Below are 22,869 nucleotides of genomic sequence, written 5' to 3'. Positions count from 1 at the left end.
GATTTAAAAAAAAAAAAAAAAAGAAAAATGGTAGAGATGAACCAGTTTGCAGGGCCGAAATAGAGGCACAGAGGTAGAGAACAAATGTTTGGACACCAAGGGGGGAAAGTGGCGGGTTGGGTGGTGGTGATGGGATGAATTGGGAGATTGGGATTGACATATATACGCTAATATGTATAAAGTAGATAAGTAATAAGAACCTGCTGTATAAAAAAATAAATAAAATTCAAAAATTAAAAAAAAAAATGTCCGAGGGGAGTTGGACTTTTGGCAGGGATGTGGTGGTGCTGGCAAGGAAGGAAAATGAAGATGTATTAATGTCATTTCTTGTGTAAGAGGAGGTAAGAAAACCAATGAACCGGAGATGCTGATAGAAAAATATGAGTTTAAACATGTATGTATGTGTATGTATGTATATTTACATATACATGTATGTGTATATACATATAAGTACATGAATGTATGCATATATAGTTAGCTAGAGTTAGAGTTGCCATTATAAAATGTACAACTTTCAGGCTAATTGGAAGGGGGGAAGAGTTGCGGGCTGGCGGGGCAAAGAAAACTCAATCATACTGAAAAGGCAGAAAAAAAGAACAAAGTATTTAAATTTTTAAAAACACAAACCATAAAACAAAGATGGTAGGAATGAATCTAAACATATGAGTAAAGAGTACTTTGAATGGATTATGCTTCTCTCAAAAAATACTGATTTTCAGATTGAGTAAAAAAAGGAAAAAAAGAAAAGGAATACAGCTACATGTTGTTTACCAGGAGTTAAAGGTACAGCTAAAAAGAGAGAGACAGACAGACACTTGGAAAGGTGGAAAATACAAGCATAGAAAAAGATAAGCCAGGAAAAGTTTAATGTAAAAATATAGATGGAGAACATTATCAGACAACATAGCATTTAGGGTAAAATCTTGAACTGGCACAGAGACTTTTCATATGCTAAAGGGTTAGATCCCTAAGAAGATCTGAGTTACAAACATTAAGGCATCTAATAAAACAGATTTGAGGTATATAAAGGAAAAGCTAATGATATACAAAGATCAACTGAGAAATCCATATTCACGCTGGGGAGCTCGATACTAGTTTCTTTTATAGAAATCAACTCAGCAAGACAAATACAATGAAGGACACAGAGAAGTTGAGTTTTAACTAATAAGATAAAATGGTAAAATTGTCCTTATGTTTAAGGACTGCCAAATGGGCATTGTTATATACTGTTGATGGAAGTGTAAGTTGGTAAGGTCTTTTTGAAAGGCAATACTTAGCAACTTCTAGTAACTTTTCCTAAGTAAATACTGCATTTGTACCCAAAGATGCTGTCAAAAAAAGGTGTTCATTGCTTTGTGGTTTGATAGCAAATGTTTGAAAACTAAACTAAATGCCCATCATAGGGAAATGATTGAATAAATTGCCGTACACCTATGCTATGGAATAGTGGTTAGCCATTAAAAAAGAATGAGGGCATCCCTGGTGGGGCAGTGGTTGAGAGTCCACCTGCCGATGCAGGGGATACGGGTTTGTGCCCCGGTCCGGGAAGATCCCACATGCCGCGGAGCGACTGGGCCCGTGAGCCATGGCCACTGAGCCTGCGCATCCGGAGCCTGTGCTCCGCAACAGGAGAGGCCACAACAGTGAGAGGCCCGCATACCAAAAAAAAAAAAAAAAAAAAAAAGAATGAAATAGATCTGTATGGGTTATTATGGGAAGAGTGTCAAGATAGGTAATTAAGTGAAAAATACAAGATGCAGGACAATATAAACAATTTGGTGCCTTGCCTTAAAAGTTTCAAAAGGAGATTAACACATACATAGATAAACATGAGCATTTGTCTGCAAGGTTATACAAGGAACTGTTGTCAATGATTGTCCTTAGGAAGAGGGATGGGGATTTGGGATGAGGGGGAGGAGGGAGGCTTTTACTTGTTTTTGTATCTTTCTGTACTCTTCAAATATTCTGACTATATGGATGGAGTACTTTTAAGCTGTAGATGTACCTAAACTAGTCTATTTTATGGTATTTACTTCTATCTTATTTATTGTTGTCAAATTAATTTTGCTAGTAGTCCATCCTGTGTGTCCTTTTCAAGCAACAAGAGACCTTTATCCCATTCAGACAACATTTTATTTTAAAATATATTTATTTTATTTATTTATTTATTTTTGGTTGTGTTGGGTCTTCGTTGCTGCGCGCAGGCCTTCTCTCGTTGCAGTGAGTGGGGTCACTCTTCGTTGCGGTGCGTGTGTTTCTCACTGCAGTGGCCTCGATTGTTGCGTAGCACCGGCTCTAGGTGTGCGGGCTTCAGTAGTTGTGGCACGTGGCCTCTAGTTATGGCTCGTGGGCTCTAGAGCACAGGCGCAGTAGTTGTGGTGCATGGGCTTTGTTGCTCCGCGGCATGTGGGATCTTCCCAGAGCAGAGATAGAACTGGTGTCCCCTGCATTGGCAGGCGGATTCTTAACCACAGCACCACCAGGGAAGTCCCTCAGACAACACTTTAAATACCAAAGATTAAATAGGTCGTGAAGGTTGATAAATATATGAACATGGAATGTATTACAATAGGAGATCTGATCATAAAATAAGGATTATATTTTTCACAAACGACACAACCACACTTACAAATCAGCCTCATTACTTTATAATCTTTATTATCTCTAAAACCTTAATCCACTGAGCAGTGTCCTCCCAGGTTCCCAAGGCACCTTGTTCCAAGGCTGCCACCAGCAGTGGCACAGAAATGAGAGGACACGTGGCAGTCTGGAGTGTGCGTGTGTATGTGTGAACACGTTGCCCAGGGTGCGTTCTGTAGATGGCTTAGTTTGTTTGCCTTTTCTTCTTATCTGAATTTTCTTGGTTCCATAGTAATACTGAATTAAGTGTCGACTGTCATGCTTAAATTTTTTTTAACATCTTTATTGGAGTATAATTGCTTTACAATGTTGTGTTAGTTTCTGCTGTATAACAAAGTGAAGCGGCTATATGTATACATACATCTCCATATCCCCTCCCCCTTGCGTCTCCCTCCCATCCTCTCTATCCTACCCCTCTAGCTGGTCACAAAGCACTGAGCTGATCTCCCTGTGCTATGCAGCTGCTTCCCACTAGTTATCTATTTTACATTTGGTAGTATATATATGTCAGTGCTACTCTCTTACTTCATCCCAGCTTACCCTTCCTCCCCTCCCCATGTCCTCAAGTCCATGCTACATCTCATGCTTAAATTTTTAAAGGCTATTTTCATGCTTAACAGAATCGTACTGAACAGTTTCTGTGGTTGTGGACAGTGATGGCTGCCGTGCACTGGTGTGCCAGGCACCAGGCTGAGCACTAGATAAATAACCACCCAGAGGGAAGCAGTGCCTCTCAGTTACCTAGGAAACTTCAGTCTGGTCTTGGTTGCTTTTCTGATGGTTACAGAGTTGACTTTTAGTGAATCTTAATGTTGGAATATTTGAACTGTCACGAAAGATTTCTAAACTAGCAAGCTGCTAAGAAATATTTAGAAAGGTATCTGGTAGAATGTAGCTCCACTGTGATTCTTAGCTTTTTGGTTGAAAAAGGAGTATGACATCTCCAAAGCTATTCTCAAGTAAATGCTTACCTCATACTTGAGAAAAGTATTCACCTATAAACCTGTTTTCTTAAGAATTTTCCTCTTCTTGCAGGGTAACACCATCCTCTGAAAATCCTAATGGTGCTACTTCTAGTGTCAGCCAAGGAAAACCTTCTCTAAGACGAATTAAAGGGAGACTACACAGAAGCAAAAGCCTTGATAGCATTGATTTCTGTGAACTCACTGTAAGTGGATTGTTTAACGCTTTTCTTCCTTTTCAAAGAATATGAAAAATTTGATTTTTAAATATTTTCGTAAAAATGCAACAGGCTTATTTTGTGGTAAGCATTTTTTGGTAAAAACTGGTTTATCCAACAGGTTACCAACCAGCATAACTTTCTTAACCGATATACATAGATACATTTATGATAAGCGGTTCATAATGATGATTCTGGTTCAAAGACCAAAATAAAGAAATGTTTCCTGAACTCTGCAACACAAATTGAATTAAGTTCAGTGGATAATGTAAATTTCTTGGAAAATCACAAATCTACATATCAATGTAAGTACAGACCTAAGTATTTGATGAACCCCAAACACCCAACTTCCTCGTAGTTCCAGAAAATAGAGATGCTCTCATATTATTAGGACCGATCCCAGTTCAGTTGATGATGGGGTTCTCTTCTCATTCTAAGTTATTAACATTAGTGATCTTTTTTTCCCCAGGCCTAGTGACAGGTTTTCACATGGGTATATGGTAAATTCATACCTGTTTTTAGAGGAACACTGGCCCTTTCAGGCCCCACTGTCCTTTCCTATTAATTTTGTTGTCCTGGAAGATCTAATGTAATGCCATAAAGGAAACACTAGAATTTTCCTAGCTGTAAGAAGGTCTTATTCACATTTATGTGTTGTAGCATTCATTGGCAAATTAATGGATATTCGGGATGCTTAGACTAGGTGTGTTCATTTCTCCCTTGAGCGCTGAAGAATTCAGAATTATAAAAGTACCTTTGACCAGTATTGTTTCAAAAGGTGGTAACAAAGTGTGAAAGTAAAGCCTGTCTTTTTTGAGGATATGACTGCTGCATCTTTTGCCTATAATTGATGAAAACAAAAGTTCAGTAATTGTGAATACTCTATATTTTTAGTTTTCAAAAATTTTAGTAATTATTTTTATTAAAATAATTTTACCCAATTATTTTACTTAAAACTATGCTTGACCATGTAAGACAAGAAGGTGAAGTGTGACCTATCAGAAGACATTTAAGCAATAACTGAAAAAAGGGGTTAAAAGACAATACATTCATGCTAAGTAGACTTAAAGTGATGGAAGAAAGTATAAGTCTGTCTTAAAATAAAGCAAATTGCTTTTCAAAAGTGAAACACTGAATTAATTGAGAAACAAATTTGAATTATTTGTTAGAACATAAAAATGGGAGTTGAAATTTTATCACGTTATTTTATATGATGTTAAATATCATTACTGAAGCATAATCAGATAACTAATTAATTTGGCATGTCATAAAATATGTTGCTTCAACAGAATTATTGTGGTGGGAGAAGATATTAAAATTTTTCTAGAATATGACAGAAGAAGAGCTTAACTTCATGTAAGGTTGTCTTCAGTTTCTCAGAAATAGAAATAGATTATTTCAGCTGTGAAGAAAAGTTGGTGAATAGAGTTATCTTTTTATTGTGAGGAACATGTCTAAAAATTATTGATAGTAAATTTCCTGTCTCATTCCATGAAAGAGTTGATTTGGCTGAAGTTAGTGTACAGTCCAAGCAAGGAAAAAAATAACACTAGCCAGGTGTAGAATTAATTTCTTTCTTTCTGATGATGTTTCCTATTTGACTTTATCTCAAAAGTGAAATGTTTTAGCATCTCTGGAGGGAAGACATTTTGACATTGAGGTTCAAAGAGAGGTAAAGCTGAGGTAGGGAAAGTGGATTCCTGGGAAGAGCTGTGGGTTCTGGTGTGGGATGTGCTCAGCTGCATGAGCTGTGCTGTGTGTGACTTTGGTGTTCTACTTTCTGCAGAGTGCGTTGAAAGGCCATGTACTGATAGTTCATCTACTTGTCAGTAATGGGAATGTATTAATGAAATGTAATTACTGCAGTCAATTTGGGTTTTTTGCAATTTGAGTTCATTTTCTGTCTCAGGTTCTTATAGTCATGGTTGGTGGGGCAGCAATTTAGTGTTTTGTTCTTTGAACATTTTTAGATTGTCAGAAATTTTTACAATGAACATGTTCCGTTTTTAGCAAAGCAATAAACTGATTTTCTGAACAATAAAATAATAAAAGAAGACTCTCCCAGCTTGGCTATTCCCACTTTCTACCATAAGCTATGGTCAGATAATACTATAATATTCAGAATATATAGGGACATGGAGCATCTTTGGTATGGGGCTGAAAAAGGACTTTTCCCCTCTACCTTTTAAAAAAAATTTTATTTATTTGTTTTTATTTTTGGCTGTGTTGGGTCTTCGTTGCTGCGCGCAGGCTTTCTCTAGTTGTGGCGAGCCGGGGCTACTCTTCATTATGGTGCACGGGATTCTCATTGTGGTGGCTTCTCTGGTTGCGGAACACGGGCTCTAGGCGTGCGGGCTTCGGTAGTTGTGGAACGTGGTCTCAGTGGTTGTGGCTCACGGGCTGTACAGTGCAGGCTCAGCAGTTGTGGCGCACGGTCTTAGTTGTTCTGCGGCATGTGGGATCTTCCTGGACCAGAGCTTGAACCCGTGTCCCCTGCATTGGCAGGTGGGTTCTTAACCACTGAGCCACCGGGGAATCCCTTTCCCTCCCCTTCTAAAATTTTATCTTCTTTTTTTTAAAAAAGGGAGTACTCCACTTTTTAAAAATGTGGTTTAGAAAAGGTTTCATGGGAGGTAAAAAGTGTTCAGATTTGGTTCTCTAATGCAGTTGGCTGTGCCATATAATCGTGGAGAACCAAATTTTAAAATCTTTGCCACAAAGTTTAAAGGGAAGAAGATCCTTGGGAAAGGGTCTGTAATAACTTCCAATTGTATAGGAATACATAACCCTTATTCTCTTCAGGAAATAGCTTAGCCATTGTATGTACCTCTTCGTAAGTGTTCTTCTAGTTCAAAAAGACTGAAAATTTTGTCATATTATACACTGTTTTTTAAATTGTAAAAATTCTTATTAAATGTATGGCTTCCTTTAACTACCAAAGTAAACAGAAAACCTTAAAATTGAAAGACTGAAACTTTGTTCATGGTCTCCTGTCATGTGCATATATATCAAATTTGCATGACCAACAGAGTAACATTTATATTTTTACATTTTGCTTTTAACTTTGCCTGAGAAAAAATGCAATTTTTATTGCTTTTGGAGGAACTTAGCAAGTGGAGCAGGAGGTCCACTTGCCATGGTTTCAAGGTTCCAATTTCTGGCTGATAAGCCTCAGGTTCCAGCTGAGACTGTTGGCTTTAGTCCCAGCATCAGATAGATGCCATCTCACCCCTGGGGAGAGGTGATTGTTTCAGCTTTCTCTGTGGGGGTTAAATGGGATGGGCTTTCTAGTTCATTCTGTAAACTCTGCAGCATAATTGATTGACAACCTAGTTTACTGAGGGGGCCTGGAATCCATCCACTCTCCCTAGGTCCTTGCGACAGTGTCCCAGGGATACTTGGTACAGTTTTCTTAGGCGAGGCCTGGAATGGACAAGTCTGTTATGATGATGTGTTTTGCCTAGAAAACCTGAGCCTTTCTTCAACACTTTAATGAGTAAAATGCTACATAAACCATGTTACAAGTTCTGTTTTTTCCTTCGGGTGAAGGAGGGATGTATTGATAATCAGTATGAAGAAGAAAAGCAACCGTTTGTCTTTAGATTTAGCTAATGTTTCCGTTCTTAGCTCTTCTGTGTCACTGTGGTGTCATTGCCATCAGGTTTAGAGTCATCAGGTTGCATTTTCACTTCTGTCCCTTCCTCTCTCTCAGATCCTAAATGTGTTGTCAAAGAATTTTAAGTGGTAATTTAAAAATTCAACAAATTGCTTGAAATTTTACAGCTTCTCTTGATTATACCTCCTACCTCAAATAGGAGGATGGAGCCAGTTGAGTGGGATTCCTTCAGTTTGGGAATGCTGTCCTTAACGTGAACTTAAGTAATTTATTTCTTGCTTTGTGGATATAAACCTAGATTGCCAGTTTTCTCTTTCTGCCAACAGAGAAATACTACAAAGAAGTTCTATATACAATAAATAGAAACAATGAACTAATTAATAATTTATGTCTGTTCCTTTAGCCTTGAGTAAAAAGGATTCAGTCATCACTGAGAACCATGAGGCAAAATGATACATTTTTCAAAACCCTTGGAGGAGTTTTTGTCATGGGAGGGAAAATATGTGAAGATATTATTTTGAGTGTTACCTTTTGGGGCTAATATGTCACATTTCATGGCTGCCTGAATAATAGTTCTGTGGTTTTTTAATGATCAGCAGTCTTTCGCATTTGAAAAGAAACTTTTTTCTCCTGGTAAAGAGGCATCTGTGTAGGCTACTGGAGGATCTATGCAACCCTGTCGGGATATTAGTGATGGAAATTTTCTCGTTCTTTCTCTACCCAAGACCTCCTACTATGAGATGTGTGGGATGCTGAGACCCCAGAGGCCTGTTTTAAAACTAAATATCCCTTTGACTTTGACCATATGTCAAGTTTGCTTTCTTGGTGCCTGACTGATGAGTAAGGAGCTGGCACTGAAGGTGCTGAGTCAGTAGAGGGAGAAGACATGAAGGACACTGAACACAAGCTTACCCTGCTTCCTGATTTGGTGGGAAGGGCCAGCCACTCCCTGCTCCTCGCTCTGCTCTGATCACCACCACCCACCTCACCGGAGGAGAGCTTAAAAGAAACAGCAGGGAGCATCGTGGGCGCCCTCTGCTCTTCTCACCCTGAGCTCTAGTGACTTGGCATCTTTCCGTTCACTTTAGCTATCTCCATGTCATTGTGGGTGCTGACCCCAGGCCACCTACACATCTCCTCACTGCACATTCGCCTCTTAGTGTGTGTTCTGTTCTCCATTGATGATGTGTTTCAGCTCCTCAAAGGCAGGGAGCATGTCTTTTATATTCCCCAGTGCTAAGCATGTCAGGTCTGTGCTCATTAAGTATTTGCTGGTTTATTGTTGGTTGACTTATTGCTCCAATAACTGTGGTAGCTGAGTAGAAGAAAGCTGAGAGACCATTAAATGTTAAAGTGGTGGGGCTGAGAAGCAAGAGGACATGTAAAATCATGTCACTCACTTGACACACAGGAAAAGGAAGCAACTTCATGTATTGACTTCTCTTATGGTGAACATGCCTGAGCATGAAGAAGTAAGGGGGACGTATTTTTTGAATAGCCAGAGTAGATGTGGTAGTACTGATGGAGATAGTGGAGGTAACTGGTGGAGGTGGAGGTGATGGAGGTAGAGATCATCATGGAGGGGATTTAGGTAGTGTTGGTTGTGGGGGTGGAGGAGGTAGAGGTAGTGGTATTGGTGGTGTTGGAGGTGGAGGTGAAGGTGGTGGTCTTGATGGTGATGATGATGGTGGAGTAGTATTGATGAGAGTGGAGGTGGTGGTGGAGGCGGTGGTGGTGGTGATGGTGGTGTTAATGGAGGTGGTGGTGGTAGAGGTAGAGGTGATGATGCTCGTGGTGGTGGTGCTGGTGGTGGTGGTGGTACTGGTGATGCAGGAGGTGATGGAGGGGGTGGTGGTGGTGGAGGCGATGGTGGGGGTGGTGATGGAGATGGTGGTGGAAGCAGTGGTGATGGAAGTGGTGATGTTGGAAGTGATGGAGTTGGTGGTGGTGATGGAGGTGGTGGTGGTGATGATGGAGGTGGAAGTGGTGGAGGTGAGATGGTGGTTGTGGTGATGGAGGTGGAGGTGTGATGGTGGTGGTAGAGGTGGAAGTGATATTGGTGAAGGTGGTGAAGGTGCAAGTGGTGGAGATGATAGAGGCGGTGGAGGTGGTAGCAGTGGTGATGGTGGAGGTGGTGATGGAGGTGGTGGTGGTGGTGGTGATGGCAGAGGTTATGGTGTTGGAGGTAGTGGTGGTCATGGTGGTGATAGCAGTGGTGATGGTGAAGGTGATGGCGATGATGGTGATGGAGGTGTGGTGGAGATGGTAGTTGGGGTGGTGATGGTGGTGTTGATGGAGATGGTGGTGGTGATGGTGGTGGTGATAGAGGTGGTGATGGTAATGGTGATGGAGATGATGCTGGTTTAGGTGATGATGGTGGAGGTGGTGGCAGTGATGCAGGTAGTGATGGTAGAGGTGGAGGAGATGATTGTGGCAGCTTCTGTTGTCACAGTGGCCAGGTCCTTCACATTTTGAAGCATTGAGAATGTTCCTGATTGCATGTTACAAAACGCTGAGTCAGAGTGACCTGAACATTAAGGACATTTATCAGGTCACATTCCTAGAGGTCTAGAAGTCTAATAGGGTGATCTTCATGCCTGATTGAATCCCATGGGTCCAGTTCCATTTTCCTGGGAATCTTAGGTCTACTCTCCTCTCTGCATAGACCTCATCAGTAGACTTGTCACGTGGTGAGTGTGGCAGTTCTGGGCCTCACATCCACATGGATAAAGTCAGGAAAGAAGGGGAGTTTTTCTCTTACAAGCATGGAAACCCTTCCCTGAAGCCCCCTTTGCCACTTCCCATTTCTCTCATCGGGCCTTTTCCTGGACCAGGATCTGGCCTGGTGGATGACGTGTATTGATTTGCTTAGCTGGGTTCTTTGACCAAAAAAGTGCCCCAAATCCCACAAATCCATAAATAACAGCTATGTGAATGTAAGAGTTGGCTGATTGAATTATAGTCATTTAAAATCAACTGCCAGGAATTTTTTCTCAGTGGGAGTCTCGGGGTAGACGGTCGTTGCTACAGCAGCTCTGTGATGAGACCTAGTTTTCTCTTTTCCAGGCTGTCCTCAGTTTGCAGGCCTGGGTCCTCATGCTGGTCTTCTGTGGTCTCTACGTGTCTGCTGTGGGTCTGCCCTCATTTTTTGGGTCTCCAGCGAGAAGAAGGCGGCAGAGTAAAGGCACAGACTTTGTCCTAGGGAAGCTTTGTCCGGTTATTTCAGAGGAGATTATGCCCGCTTAGGGACATCTTCCTACATCTCTTTGGCAAGAACTGTGTCATGTTGTCATCTCCAGTTCTAAGGGAGGTTGAAAAACGGGGAATTTTGGTAGCACAGGGCTTCAGGGGATAAAAATGGGGTTCTGCTGGTGAGGAAGAAGAAGGAAATGGACATTTCATCAGTAACTAGAAAAGTCCACTTACATACCCTAGCAGGTCTGGAACTCACCACTGTACAGACCAGAAAGTTAATGCCCCAATGAAAGCCAAATCATAAATGGGTTAAATTACAATTGATATGGCATTTTATGAAAGATATATGTTGCCCCAGCATCAGTGGGGTGCCCCAGTAAAAGATGTATGCTTCTGAGGCCTCTGCATATTCAAAATTCATACAATTGTAAGACCCATTTTCCCAGAGGACTCACAAAATATGGTGGCTTATTTCTGTTTTCCAGATAAAGTGGTCTGGTTATAGTTCATAGGCTATAGGTCACTCAAACTGCTGGTTTGAAGTTACGCAATTCTCACTGGTCATTCTTAATTTGGGGCATTTGCATAATTTCAGATTTGTGTATGAAATGGGACCATTAATATTTTATGTTGCATGATTGAGATTTGCACAACTAAAATTTGCTTAACATGTCAAATTATGTTCGGTTTAAGGCCGGAAAGTTTATAATACATTTTAGAAAAAAATATATAACCAGATGGTTAAAATACAAAAAGATTTTGTGCCTGAAGAGGTACTTTCAGCTAATTCTATGAAAACTTATCTATCCAGAACAAATTGTTCCCCAGGTTTTCCTTCATTCCATCAAGTCTTTGTTTTTTCAGTACAGCCTTACAAGGATCTCTTATATCATCATTTATGTCTACACATTGCCTCACCAGTTTCAAAGACGGATCATGTGTCATTAAACTAGATAGCTTCATAATGCCTATCATGTTAAGGACTTAGAGGAGCTCAGGATAAATATTTGTTGAATGAACAAAGAGATTTTATTAGGTGAATCAATGGCCTCCCTGGCAGGTAGGTGGGGAGGAGGCACTGTGAATGGCAATGGAAACTACAACTTGCAAAACATATCCAGTTTGCAAAACATAAACTGTCCTCAGCCACGCCATGATGGCCACCATAGACTGGCTCAGACTCTTTTAATACCGGTCCATACAGACCCAAATGTTCCAAGATAAGGCCAAAGACAAACTGATCTAACGGTCACTCCTCAAACTCTCCTGTGCTCTAAAGGTAAAACCACTGACTGGTCCAGCTACTCCCTGCTTTATGAATTCTGACCAGTCTTTGCCAGGACCATGCAGTGATGGACTCTTGCCTCCTTCCTCCCCCAGGCCTTCTCAGTGCCCTTTCTTCCCTGCCTCCTCCCTCCCTCCACTGCCATTGAGATGCTTGTGGTTCCTTATGGTTCTGTGTGGACAGCTTCCTTGTTGGCTGCAGCAAGTTCACAGACCTCACTCTGTTTGACTATAGGCATGTCTGGGGGTCTTTGGCTGGTGGGCTTTGTCAGATGTAAGGAAAGGAGAAAATAAAAAGTACTAGAATGAACAATAGGGAGAATTTTTAAATGTCATTTTGAAATATTTTTAAACTTAAAGAAAAATTGTAAGAACAATACAGAGAACTGCCATAACCCCCCTCTCCCAAATTTCCCAACTGATAACATTTCATAGCGTTTGCTCCACTGCCCACTCTCTCTGTAGAGATGTGTATGTGCGTGTGTGAATATACCCTTTGTTATTAGTCTTTTGCTGAACTCTTGAGAGCAAGCTGTAGATACGGTGTCCCACAACCCCTAAACTTTTTGGGGTTTAGTTCCCCCAAACAAGGGCAGTTTCTACTTAATCATGATATAACCCATGTAACCAAGGCAGGAAGTCAACGATGGCACGGCAGTTCTGTCCAGTCCATGCATCCCATCCGAACTGCACTGCTGTCCCAGCAGTGTCTTGTTTCCCTTCTGGTGCAGGATCCCACACAGGAACATGCATTGCTTCTAGGTGTCATATCTCCTCCTTGACAGTTTTAAAGAATCCTCAACCCGGGGCTGTTCTGTGTTTCCCCATGACCAGACTCAGGTTATGTGCTCCGAGCAGTAGCTGAGGGGCTGTCCTCGCTAGTCCCAACTCACTGAGGTCTGGCCTCATCACTGAACGCCGGAGTGGCCCAGTCCCAACCCTCTGTGGGAAGAGGCATGGCTGAGGGTACAGGGATCCACCAGAATTACCACCCTCATCAGTTTTCCAGAGTGAGCAGAGTCAGGTAGGGAGAACAAAAAAATCAGGCTCTTTATGTCACTTTAGGATGTCCAGAGACCAGTTGGAATGCAGTTTGCCAATTGACAACCAATTAGTAGGAGCTGCTTTGCCCATAATGGTTACTTCTTCATTAAACTGTGAATGTCCAGATATCTCTAAGGGACTTTTACAGACAGCCTTACAAGGACATTTGTTTTTTAAATGGTAAATAAACACAACGGCTTCAAGTGCTCTTCTTGTGAACATTGTCAGCCTCCTTCTTTTGTATTGTTTCAGGAGCTCAGAATTTTGTCTCCATCTTGGACCTATGCTGACATAGCTTATCTCTTTAGAGTTTCTTTTCACTAACAACTGCTAGTTGGGAACTTTGTTGGCTCTGATTTTAGGCAGGATTTTATTCATCAGAACTGAGTAGAAAACACGGGCCTTTTAGAAATTTACGTCTTAAGGAAAAGAATATTAAAAATAGGATTTCCAAGAAGAGAACGAGAAGCCTTTAGTTTTCTGCCTTAATTTGTATCTCATAGTCTCTTGGGAAAGCTGCTTCTGGATTTTGCCTGACCATCTCTCTCTCTAGGGCTTAGATTCATTTTGTTGTCTGGGCTGGAGACCCGCAGCTGCTTTCCCCTCCAGCTCCCAGTCACTGCCCGCCCCACAGCCTCAATTCTCTTCATGCGGGACACCAGCCCACAGCAGAACACGCCTGAGCCTCATGTTCGTTTCACCTGGGACCCCTCTCCCCCACATCTTTCTCTCTCACGCACACACACCACCACCACCACCACCACCACCATCTCGCCTGCCTCTAAAATGGTCTCAGTTTAATAGAGAAGGCAGAAATGTAAACACACCACACCATGGACAGTAGTAGAGGCAGTACAGGGTACCCCTGGGGAATACGGGTGCTCGTCTGCCCCCTGGTGCAGAAGAGAGTCACGAAGAAGGTGACTTGCACTAGACCTGAAGGATGCATCTGACTTTGTGGGACAGGGGGCAGGGAGGAGATCCCCAGGTTGAGGGAGCAGAGCAGGGAGTGAGGATGAGCTGAGAGCTGCCAGGGCTGTGGGAGGGACCACAGGTGGTTCTGACCCCGAGGGGCAGGGTCAGTCTTGAGCACCCACCCCACCTCCGGTCTGGAGCTCCGCATTTATCTGTTCCGCTGCGGGTGGGCAGGGGGATGTGCACCGTTTCACTTAAAAAGAAGGATTCTGCCATGACGATGCTTCTGTGAACTAAGAGGGCTAATGCTAGAACCAGAGGACATGGCCAGTTCAAGGGTGGGCAGCAGGAGGGGAGCGAGCAGGGGAGTTCATTGGTGGGTGATAGAGCAGCTGAGGAGGGCAGTTTCCAGAAGGGAGTGAGTGACCAGCAGATGCGTGCAGCCTCAGATAGTGGGGGAGGGCAAAGGCGACTTGGACCTTCCAGAGGTCAGAGAACGTCACTTAAGGAGTGGGAATTCGAGTTTATCTTTTCTTTCACTTTTTTTTTTTTTTTGGCTGTACACGGGCCTCTCACTGCTGTGGCCTCCCCCATTGCAGAGCACAGGCTCTGGACGCACAGGCTCAGCGGCCATGGCTCTCGGGCCCAGCTACTCTGCGGCATATGGGATCTTCCCGGACCTGGGCATGAACCCATGTCCCCTGCATCGGCAGGCGGACTCTCAACCACTGTGCCACCAGGGAAGCCCTACTTTTTATCTTGAGAGGAGGAATAATGTAATTTTTAATTTTTCATACAGTAACAGAACAAAGAGAACCATCACTGCTTCAAAATCTACAGAGCTGATGTCATGTGCTCTGACAGTTCCATCACCTCTCTGACAGCCCCTCCCCCAGGGCTATGTAGGGGGCACAGGGCAGTGGAACTCACCCTCCAGGTGCTGTGCTTACAGTGGTGAGTGGGGTGGGGGCCTTTTGGAGGTGGCTGGTGACATTAGCCAAGGGCAGTGGGGGTGACAGGCAGGCAGGCCAAAGGAGGTTGAAATTACAGAAATAAAAAGAATAGTTTCCTGTGTGCTGAATGAGTAAGTCTATGGACATAATTGTTTTTTAATCTAAAATGGATCTGCTTCAGGTTTTCAGAGGTGATTTTCATTACTTTTAACTCAAGAAACAGAATCATTTGATTTCCATATATGTTACTGAACAGAATAAATAATCTCTGGGGAACATAACAAATAATGTACTTGCCTATGTCAGTATGCACACACACTATAATTTCAAGGATATTTAGAAATTGGTTATATTTGTCTTTGGAGCAGATATTCTGTTCTTGCTAGTCTAAGTAGAAGCATTTTAACTTATTTGGTTATTCTGTGACTTCTGAGCATTAGGATGACAAATGGAAGATTCAGGATGTGTAGTTTTCTATCTCTATGCCGTCTTCTATCTTAGAGAAGCCCAACATTTTGTGGTAACCAGATAGTGGTGAGGGCTGGCTGTGGGCCTGGTGCAGAGGGGGTGCAGGCATGCTCAGCAGGGTGCCAGCTCTTGGCCTGAGCTGGGGCAGCCCTGAGAGAAGACACCAGGCGGAGGGAAGCCTTTGGTGTCCTCAGTGCTTTACTGTGTTCTTTCCTATGGCAAGTGGGGGAGGGTAATATTATAGTCATTTCCCTTCAGTGGTGACATTGTAGCTTGTAGGAGGGCTTGTTCTTCAGAGCCTGATCTGGGTGCGGGCACAAGACCCAGTCCTCCCCAGATCTCGATGTGACCTGTTTGTTCTGGGAGTTCCACTCTGACTCCCAGAACAAACAGGCTCAGAACTTGAAAGTCCAGGTTGGCTGAATCCCCTCGAGGGCTCCTCCGTGAGGCACCTGCAGGTCCGGCGGCTGTTTTCCTTCTGGTCAGGTACCTGCGCATGTTCACATGGTCCAGTAAACCGGGCCTGAGCCTGGGAAGGGAGAGTGTCTTCATAGGAGGACAGCCTCGGTGGCCTTTTCCCTTCATCCCTCGGCAGGGCAGCTGGTGGCCACTTGGGGGCAGGGCTCCCCAGCAAGTGACCTGCCGCCCAGGCGGGGATAGCTGCTGGGGCCTGGCTGCCTAACAGCTTCATTCTTTGTACTTCTCTACTGTCACATCTCTGCTTAAATTTGTGACTGATGGACTTTAATGTGGAATGAAAGTGGAAAGCCTTTCCAATTTGAAGTTGTTTTGGTTGTTTGAATTTCTGGAAGCTGTTGATATTTAGAAGGTGCTGCTTAGGGCGGAGTAGAATTTGGAGCCACCTGAGCTTGTCTGAAGGTGATTTAAATGCCAGGGACTTTTGATGATTGGAGGATAACTGGTAGCAGAATGACAGCAGTGACTGTTTCACTCTTTGCAGTGAAAAATGAAAGTGCTTCCACCCTTCTTTAAGGACTCTGTGCTGCCAGAAAGAAGTCAAGCTTGTTTGTTGATTTTTTTAAAAAAGTAACTTAGTTGAAATTCTTTAAAACTAACTCTATACCTGTACTCCAAACATGACTTTAGCTTTTGATCGTTTTAAAAATAATGTTTTGATAGTCACTTCCATATTTTAATGTAACATGAACCATCTTTGTATGCATTTATTAACTTTGTTTCTCCATTCTCTGTTGTGTATTCAATTTTGAAAGATTTATTATAATTAGAATGAAAATCATGAACTAGCTTTTTAAATATTTTACGTTTTTCCTTTTGATCTAACTATATACTTTGAGTTACTGCATTTTATTTCAGTAACTCATAATCACTGGCATTTTCCTACTATTTTGGCATGAAAATTCATTTTCAATTCAGTATATTGTTGTTGCTACTGTTCATATTTTAAAAATCTGTTTAACCTTTGGCTTCCACATAAATGTTATTCTTTTTACATGTCAAGTAAAATAAGCATACTGTGTGTTCTGTGTGCATAGCAGAATGTTTAATGGACTGTGTAATTTTAAATGGTCCAAATGTTTATTTTTTCCACCTTGAAATTATTAGTGAGGTACATTGAGACTGGCAAGACTTGCTAATGCTTTGAGGCAGGGCCATATTTTATTTCATCTAAATTTTTTTTCATGTAACACTTGGATTTAGCATCTGATAATTAGATTTTTTTCTAGTGAAGAGAAATGCTTTTCCTTGTACTTTCTCATATTTAAGTGCATTTTGACCAGGGCAAAAGAAGAGCTTTACTGAAGCTGCTGAGTTATCAAGACCATCCTTTAGGAAAGGATCAGAGTAATGCCGTTGCCTTTCCTGACTTACTCTCAGGAAGATGGTGTGTTCAGTGTGACTTTGCATGTCATTTTGTGTCTTGGACAGGGTCAGTGTTGTCTGTTTTAGGTTGTATACTTGTTATTTCCTTTGCATGTCCTGTGCAGATGGTATCTGAAACTGCTTTTTGAAGCTTTTTAAATTCTGCTCTGTGGTGTGATCATGAAGGAGTACGGTAGTGCCACTGGGTTTTAGCATGCTGGCTTTTTCTTCATTTTCGTTTCAGAATATACAATATATAAAATTTTTCTGTTTTCTCAGATTTATTTTGGATCATTTTTTTAAAAACATAATATCAATTCCTTTGTTTGGATGGTATAAGATGAGACAGTCAAGAAATAATCCAGTAGAAACCAAGACACTTGTAAGTCTAAGGATCCCTAAATCTTTCTTCAAGATTTGATTTTCCAGGATATCACCACCTGATATTAACCTTTTCTTCTTTGTGTTTGACTGAACAGTTTCACATATACTGTACTCTTAAAATGATTATCTTCTCTGAGCATAAATCCTAGAGCATTCACATTCTATATAATATATGATTATGAAATATAACGGAGTCTGTGATAATGTTGTTTGCTGACCGCTAAAAGAGTAATGTAGATTTCAGAATTTAGTTGTAACACTTACCACAACTTAAAATAGTGAGTGAAATGACCACCTGTTGTGGCATGGGTGTTTGCCTGTAGATTTGATGAGAGATGGGTTGGAGATCAGTAGAAAATGAGAGGAAATTGCAAGCAAGGGAGCCAGGTGTGAGGAGACCAGCGGCCATGTAGCTGGACTCCAGCAGCGCAGCCAGGGTCCTGAATGCAGAGTCTAACTGTCAACCCAGGGTAGAGCAGTCTAAAGGCCAGGTTTTTTTTCAGCTAAGTATAGTGATGTGAAATTGAGAGTGAAGGGACCCCTAATAATTCCTGGGCTTAAGAGGAAATCAGGACCCTCAGCAGAAAAAAGCTGATCCTTTGCCTGGACATTGGTTGGAAATGAGTGCAGTAAGTGGGGGTCCAAGGTCATACTGCAGTCCCAGCAGGTACCAGGAGTCCAAGCTGAAACCAAGCCAGGAGTTGAGTGATCAGAGTTGCAGGTGTGAGAAAGAAACGCTCAATTTGGAGAGCCAGTGGGTGGCCCTCTAGATCCCACAGGAAAGCTGGACACTTGGTGAGCAGCTTAGGAAGCTGAAGCCAAAGCCAACAGGGATGAGCATCAGTGTCTACAGTAAAGACCAGGGGAGCCAGGTACTGACAACACAGATAAAATAACACAGTGAAGAGTGAGCAGACCACTGTATTTAGTGAGAGTTAAACATACTCTATAGAAGTTTGTCGTTTTCAATATATGCCATTTTTTTAAAATGGGAGAGTGTTGAGCATCTTTACATGCCTGAGGGAGCCTTCAGAGATACCAGAGGGAGCAGGGACAGAGATGGAGGGCTCTGCTGCTGGGGGGATGGGGGCTGGGGGTGGAGGGGCAGTGGTGGATGGAATTCACAGCACAGAGTAAGGACCCCACCCCCCCAGAGAGGAGGAACTGAATGAATAGTTGTGTATAGAGGTAAGGTGGGGCTGGGAGGTAGTTTCATTTTCTAAGAGGGCATTGAGATTGCCAGTAGAGGGAGGAGTAGGTAAGATTTCTAGAGAGGTGATGATGCAGGATTGCTGCTGAGGGACAAAGAGAGAGGGAATGACTGGGAACATGAGTAGGGACTGCCAGGCATGGTTGAGGGACCTGAGAAGTCGGAGACCATGACTGCATGGGGCGAGCCTGTGTAATTCTCTCCAGAAGGGCTCCGAAGCCTGTGGGGCACAGTGGAGAGAGGGCTAGCCGGTTCAGAAGGGAGTGTGCAGTGAAGGACGGGGGGAATTGAGATTAAAGGTGAGAGGATGATGGAGATGATGGCCCCTGGGACCAGGACATGAAATCAGAAGGGATCGGGCGGCTGGGGCCTTGGTGCGGAATTCAAGAGCTTTGGCTTGAGTTCTGCATGTAGAAGTTTAAGAAGTTGTCAGGGGAGTAGTGGCGACTGAGACCAGGTGTGGCTTTGGGAGTGGACAGTTGGAAGGGAGTGGGGGTCAGGGTCCTCCCAGAGCTGGTCAAGTCATTTGGAGTGAGTGACCACGGGCGGTGAAGTGGCAATTCCCCACTATCCTTCCCTGGTCGTGTTAACACTGCTCTGGACGACTCTTGTAAAGCCACCAGCACCTTACTGGAGACACAAGAATTTTAAGAAAATGCCTGACAGTAATTGCCGAAAGAGATAGGGGCCTAGAGAGTCGAGTACTTGCTCCTCTGATTGGAGCAGAGGAGGTGACTAAAATGTTTAAAAGGTAAATATAAAGAGTTTAAAATTGAACAAAATTTGAGAAATTTGAGAATAAGGAACCTCTGAAGGAAGAGAGAAGAAATGGTTTGTGGAGTGGTTTCAACTAACTGGAGAGTTAAATGCTGAGTGTTAGGAGATGCACAGGTGTTGCGAGGGGCACGTGTAGGTAAATAGAAGAAGCATGCATGGAAGGTGGGAGGATGTGGGTACTTTGTGACTTCATTTAGAAGATCATTCTCCATACACTTCTGAGAGTTTCCCTCTAGTGGCATGGATTTGATATTACCTCAGAGACCTCCACTCTTAGCTGACTAATTTCTCTTATCCTATAGGAAGATGACAAATGAAAATCTGTGCAAGCTTTATTTACTTCCTCAGATCACATCAACTCTTCACACCCTCCTTGTAATAAAGCTAATTAGCTTTTGCCTCTAATAAATGTTTGTATTTCAAGTTGAAAACCACTTTAGAAGTTCTAGATACTTCAGTCATAAGCTTAGAAGATAAACACTTAGAATATAAATGTTCTTTTTAAAATTTTATTACGCATAAATTTTAGATCTTTTTTTTAAGGAGTAATTAAAGAGGTCAGTTAGCGTTCTTGTTTCTCCAGTTTGCTGGGTTTATGGCATGGGGGTGTCTTCATTAGTGTTTTAACTTGGTGTCATTCAGGGTGGGGCGAGGTGAGGAGGGGTGTAGAGGATGTGGAGGGAGCAGGGAAGGTCACAGCCCCAGCCGGGCATCCCTGTTACCTACAGAGAACCGTGAGTCATCACATTCCTGCTGCAATCACAGATGTTTAAGAAAACATGGCTTGGGTTATTATTCCACCTTTAATTGTTTTGCTTTTAATTTTGTATCTTAAACTAGCAATCATGCAGTTGACCAGGTAGCACAGAAACATTCATTACATGTAGCATTCTCCAGTCGTGTGGCTAGACACTGTCAAAAAATAATATTAAATAAATCAGGACTTTCCTTCTTTTAAGGAAATAAGAGCTTGTCAGTCATTTGTGTCAGTGGTTAGCTAGTTTTAAAAATTCCCCTTAGCATCAATATTTATGAAGTTTCTCTCAAATCTTGGTTCTCCTGCCGTGAGTGACTTGAAGCAAAGACATAATGAGGGTTTTTTTTTCTTTTTTTGTATTTCTAGTATTCTGTCAGATACAGCAGCTTAGTGGGGATGCGTCTTGATTCAAATAGACTTTTGTCCCATGCCAGATCTTAGTGGTAAAATGACCAGGTTTACCTGGCTTGAGGCTATCCTCCCGTCTGTCATCAGCTTGGGAACAGCTCTGTGGTGACACCAGTCCTTTTCTCCCACTGCCCTCGGGCCTCTGGTCCTCCTTTTCTCTCTCTTCCTGCATCTGCAGTCTCTCAGTGGATTGGGTTAAACTTCTGCTGATTTGTCACCTTCGCTTCCTGCCTGATTTGCTGACTGTGAGGTCCACTCACACATCTTTATCTCCTGTTTTCTTCACATCCCTGTAATCTGATATTTTCACCATGGCCCTCTTGGATGCCTTTTCTTCACTCATTCTCCTTAACTTCTTTGCAGGATCTGGCAGTTGAGCAGTATCCTCTTCTTGAAATTCTTCCACAATATCCTGCTTCTCGTCCTAACCTCTCCAATTTTGCCTTCTGTTTGTCCAGGAGTTCTTCAACCCACCATCTTAATGTGGTCCTTATCCCAGAGTTAAGCCTTCACTCCTGTTACAGTTCCTTCCTCCAGGAGTGGTTTTAACTCTTGTTGCTCTAAGAAGACCTCCTGAGTCGGCTTGCATCTCCTGCTGATTGATGGATGGGTGTCATCACTTGAAATGACCTGCCCTCACTTCAGACCCAACTTGTCATGCATGTTAGGTTAATGTATACGTTACAGTGTAATGTATGGATACATGTCTGTATATATTAATACAAACAAAGTCTAGAAAAAAATTCCAAAATATTAATAAGGATGTCTGTGTGCATGAAGGATTATTAATTATTTTTATGTTTTTCTATATTTGTTTCTTTTCCATTTAATTTTAACATTTTAATTATTTAATATTTCAAATGTATATTTTAATATATTTATAAAATTTCTACAATTATGAGTTATTTTATAATCATAAAAATAGTTAAAATACATTATTTTAATATATTTTTAATAGTTCTAATACTATTCAAATCAATTTTAGAATTCTGTGTTGGAAATGACAATAAGAGAAAAAGAATACTCTCAGAGAAGCTAAATATTCATTTTTCAAAATGGAAGCAAAAAATGGAGATTTTTCACACTTGTAAAAATAGCTAAGTTATTTGGAGAGAAGATTGATTATTGATTTGTAGGAATTCCTTGTATGTTGTAGTTATTAGTCCTCTAATGGTAATATGCATTGCAAACATCTTCTTGTCTGTGGTTTACCTTTCTATTTCGTTTTCATAATTTTAATGTAGGCATGTTTATTGGTCTTTTCCTTTATGATTTTTATTCTTTTAATGTCTTGTTTAAAAACCCCTTTCTTTCTCCAAGCCATAAAGATGTTCTCCCTTATATCTTTAAAAATGTTTTAATGTTTGCTTTTCACATTTGAGTCTTTAATCCTGAAATTTACTTTTTGGGTGTGGTGAAAGGTAGAGATTGCCTTATTATTTTCCGTATGGATACTATACACAGAATGTTTCATCCTTTCATACTGATCTGTAATACCTTGTCTGTCAAACAGAAAGTTCCCATGTATGTGTGGATCTGTTTCTCCCTTTCCTTTTCCATTGGTCTGTTTACCTAGTCCTGTGTTAAAACCACACTGTGTTAATTACTATAACTTACAAACAAATCTTGAAAACTGGTAGGTGCCTTCCCACTTCACCCTAGTTATTTAAAGTTGCTTTGGCTACGTTTGGCCCTTCAACCTTCCTTACACATTTTATAATCAATCTGTCAAATTCCACACAAAACACCCATGGGAGTTTGATTGGAATTACATTGAATATATAAAATTAGAATGGGGGAGAATTAATCTCTTTATAGTTTGGGCTCTTATCACACTTGGGTAGAGCACATCTATCTATTCTAAAATGGTTTTCAATAAAGTTGTATCTTGTATGACTTCTTAGATTTGTTACAGAGTTTTTGGTCATTGTAAATAGCTTAAATTTTATTTTCACTTTCTAACTTTGCTGATGTATAGATGTGTAATCGACTTGCGTATTTTCGCGTTATAACCAGCAGCCTGTCATTTAAATTCTAATAGTGTCTGGATTTCTTGGTGATTCTCTGTATACTCTGCTGCTTCCTGTGTGTTGTGATGGGTTCGTCTGGTCCCAGCCACCATGCCATCTTCCCTCTGTGCCAGGCATTCCAGTGCACGGCTGGATGGGGGCCATGATAATGGCCCCTTTGCTTCTA

At 41.7% G+C, this 22,869-nt stretch overlaps 1 protein-coding gene across 6 annotated transcripts in view; it reads left to right on the top strand.

Moving 5' to 3' along the window:
• TJP1 (tight junction protein 1) overlaps positions 1 to 22,869 on the top strand; it is a 257,714-nt gene that overhangs the window by 17,269 nt on the left and 217,576 nt on the right. For all 6 annotated transcript variants that reach the window (XM_067030107.1, XM_067030106.1, XM_067030109.1 and 3 more), the window contains exon 2: positions 3,676 to 3,808. In XM_067030107.1, coding sequence (XP_066886208.1) covers positions 3,676 to 3,808 — 133 coding nt within the window. The remainder of the gene's footprint in view (positions 1 to 3,675; positions 3,809 to 22,869) is intronic.

The sequence above is a fragment of the Kogia breviceps genome, chromosome 3 (assembly GCF_026419965.1).
Source record: "Kogia breviceps isolate mKogBre1 chromosome 3, mKogBre1 haplotype 1, whole genome shotgun sequence".
Taxonomy (NCBI): domain Eukaryota; kingdom Metazoa; phylum Chordata; class Mammalia; order Artiodactyla; family Physeteridae; genus Kogia; species Kogia breviceps.
The sequence above is the reverse complement of the archived record's forward strand: the minus strand, read 5'-3'. Positions and strand labels throughout refer to the sequence as shown.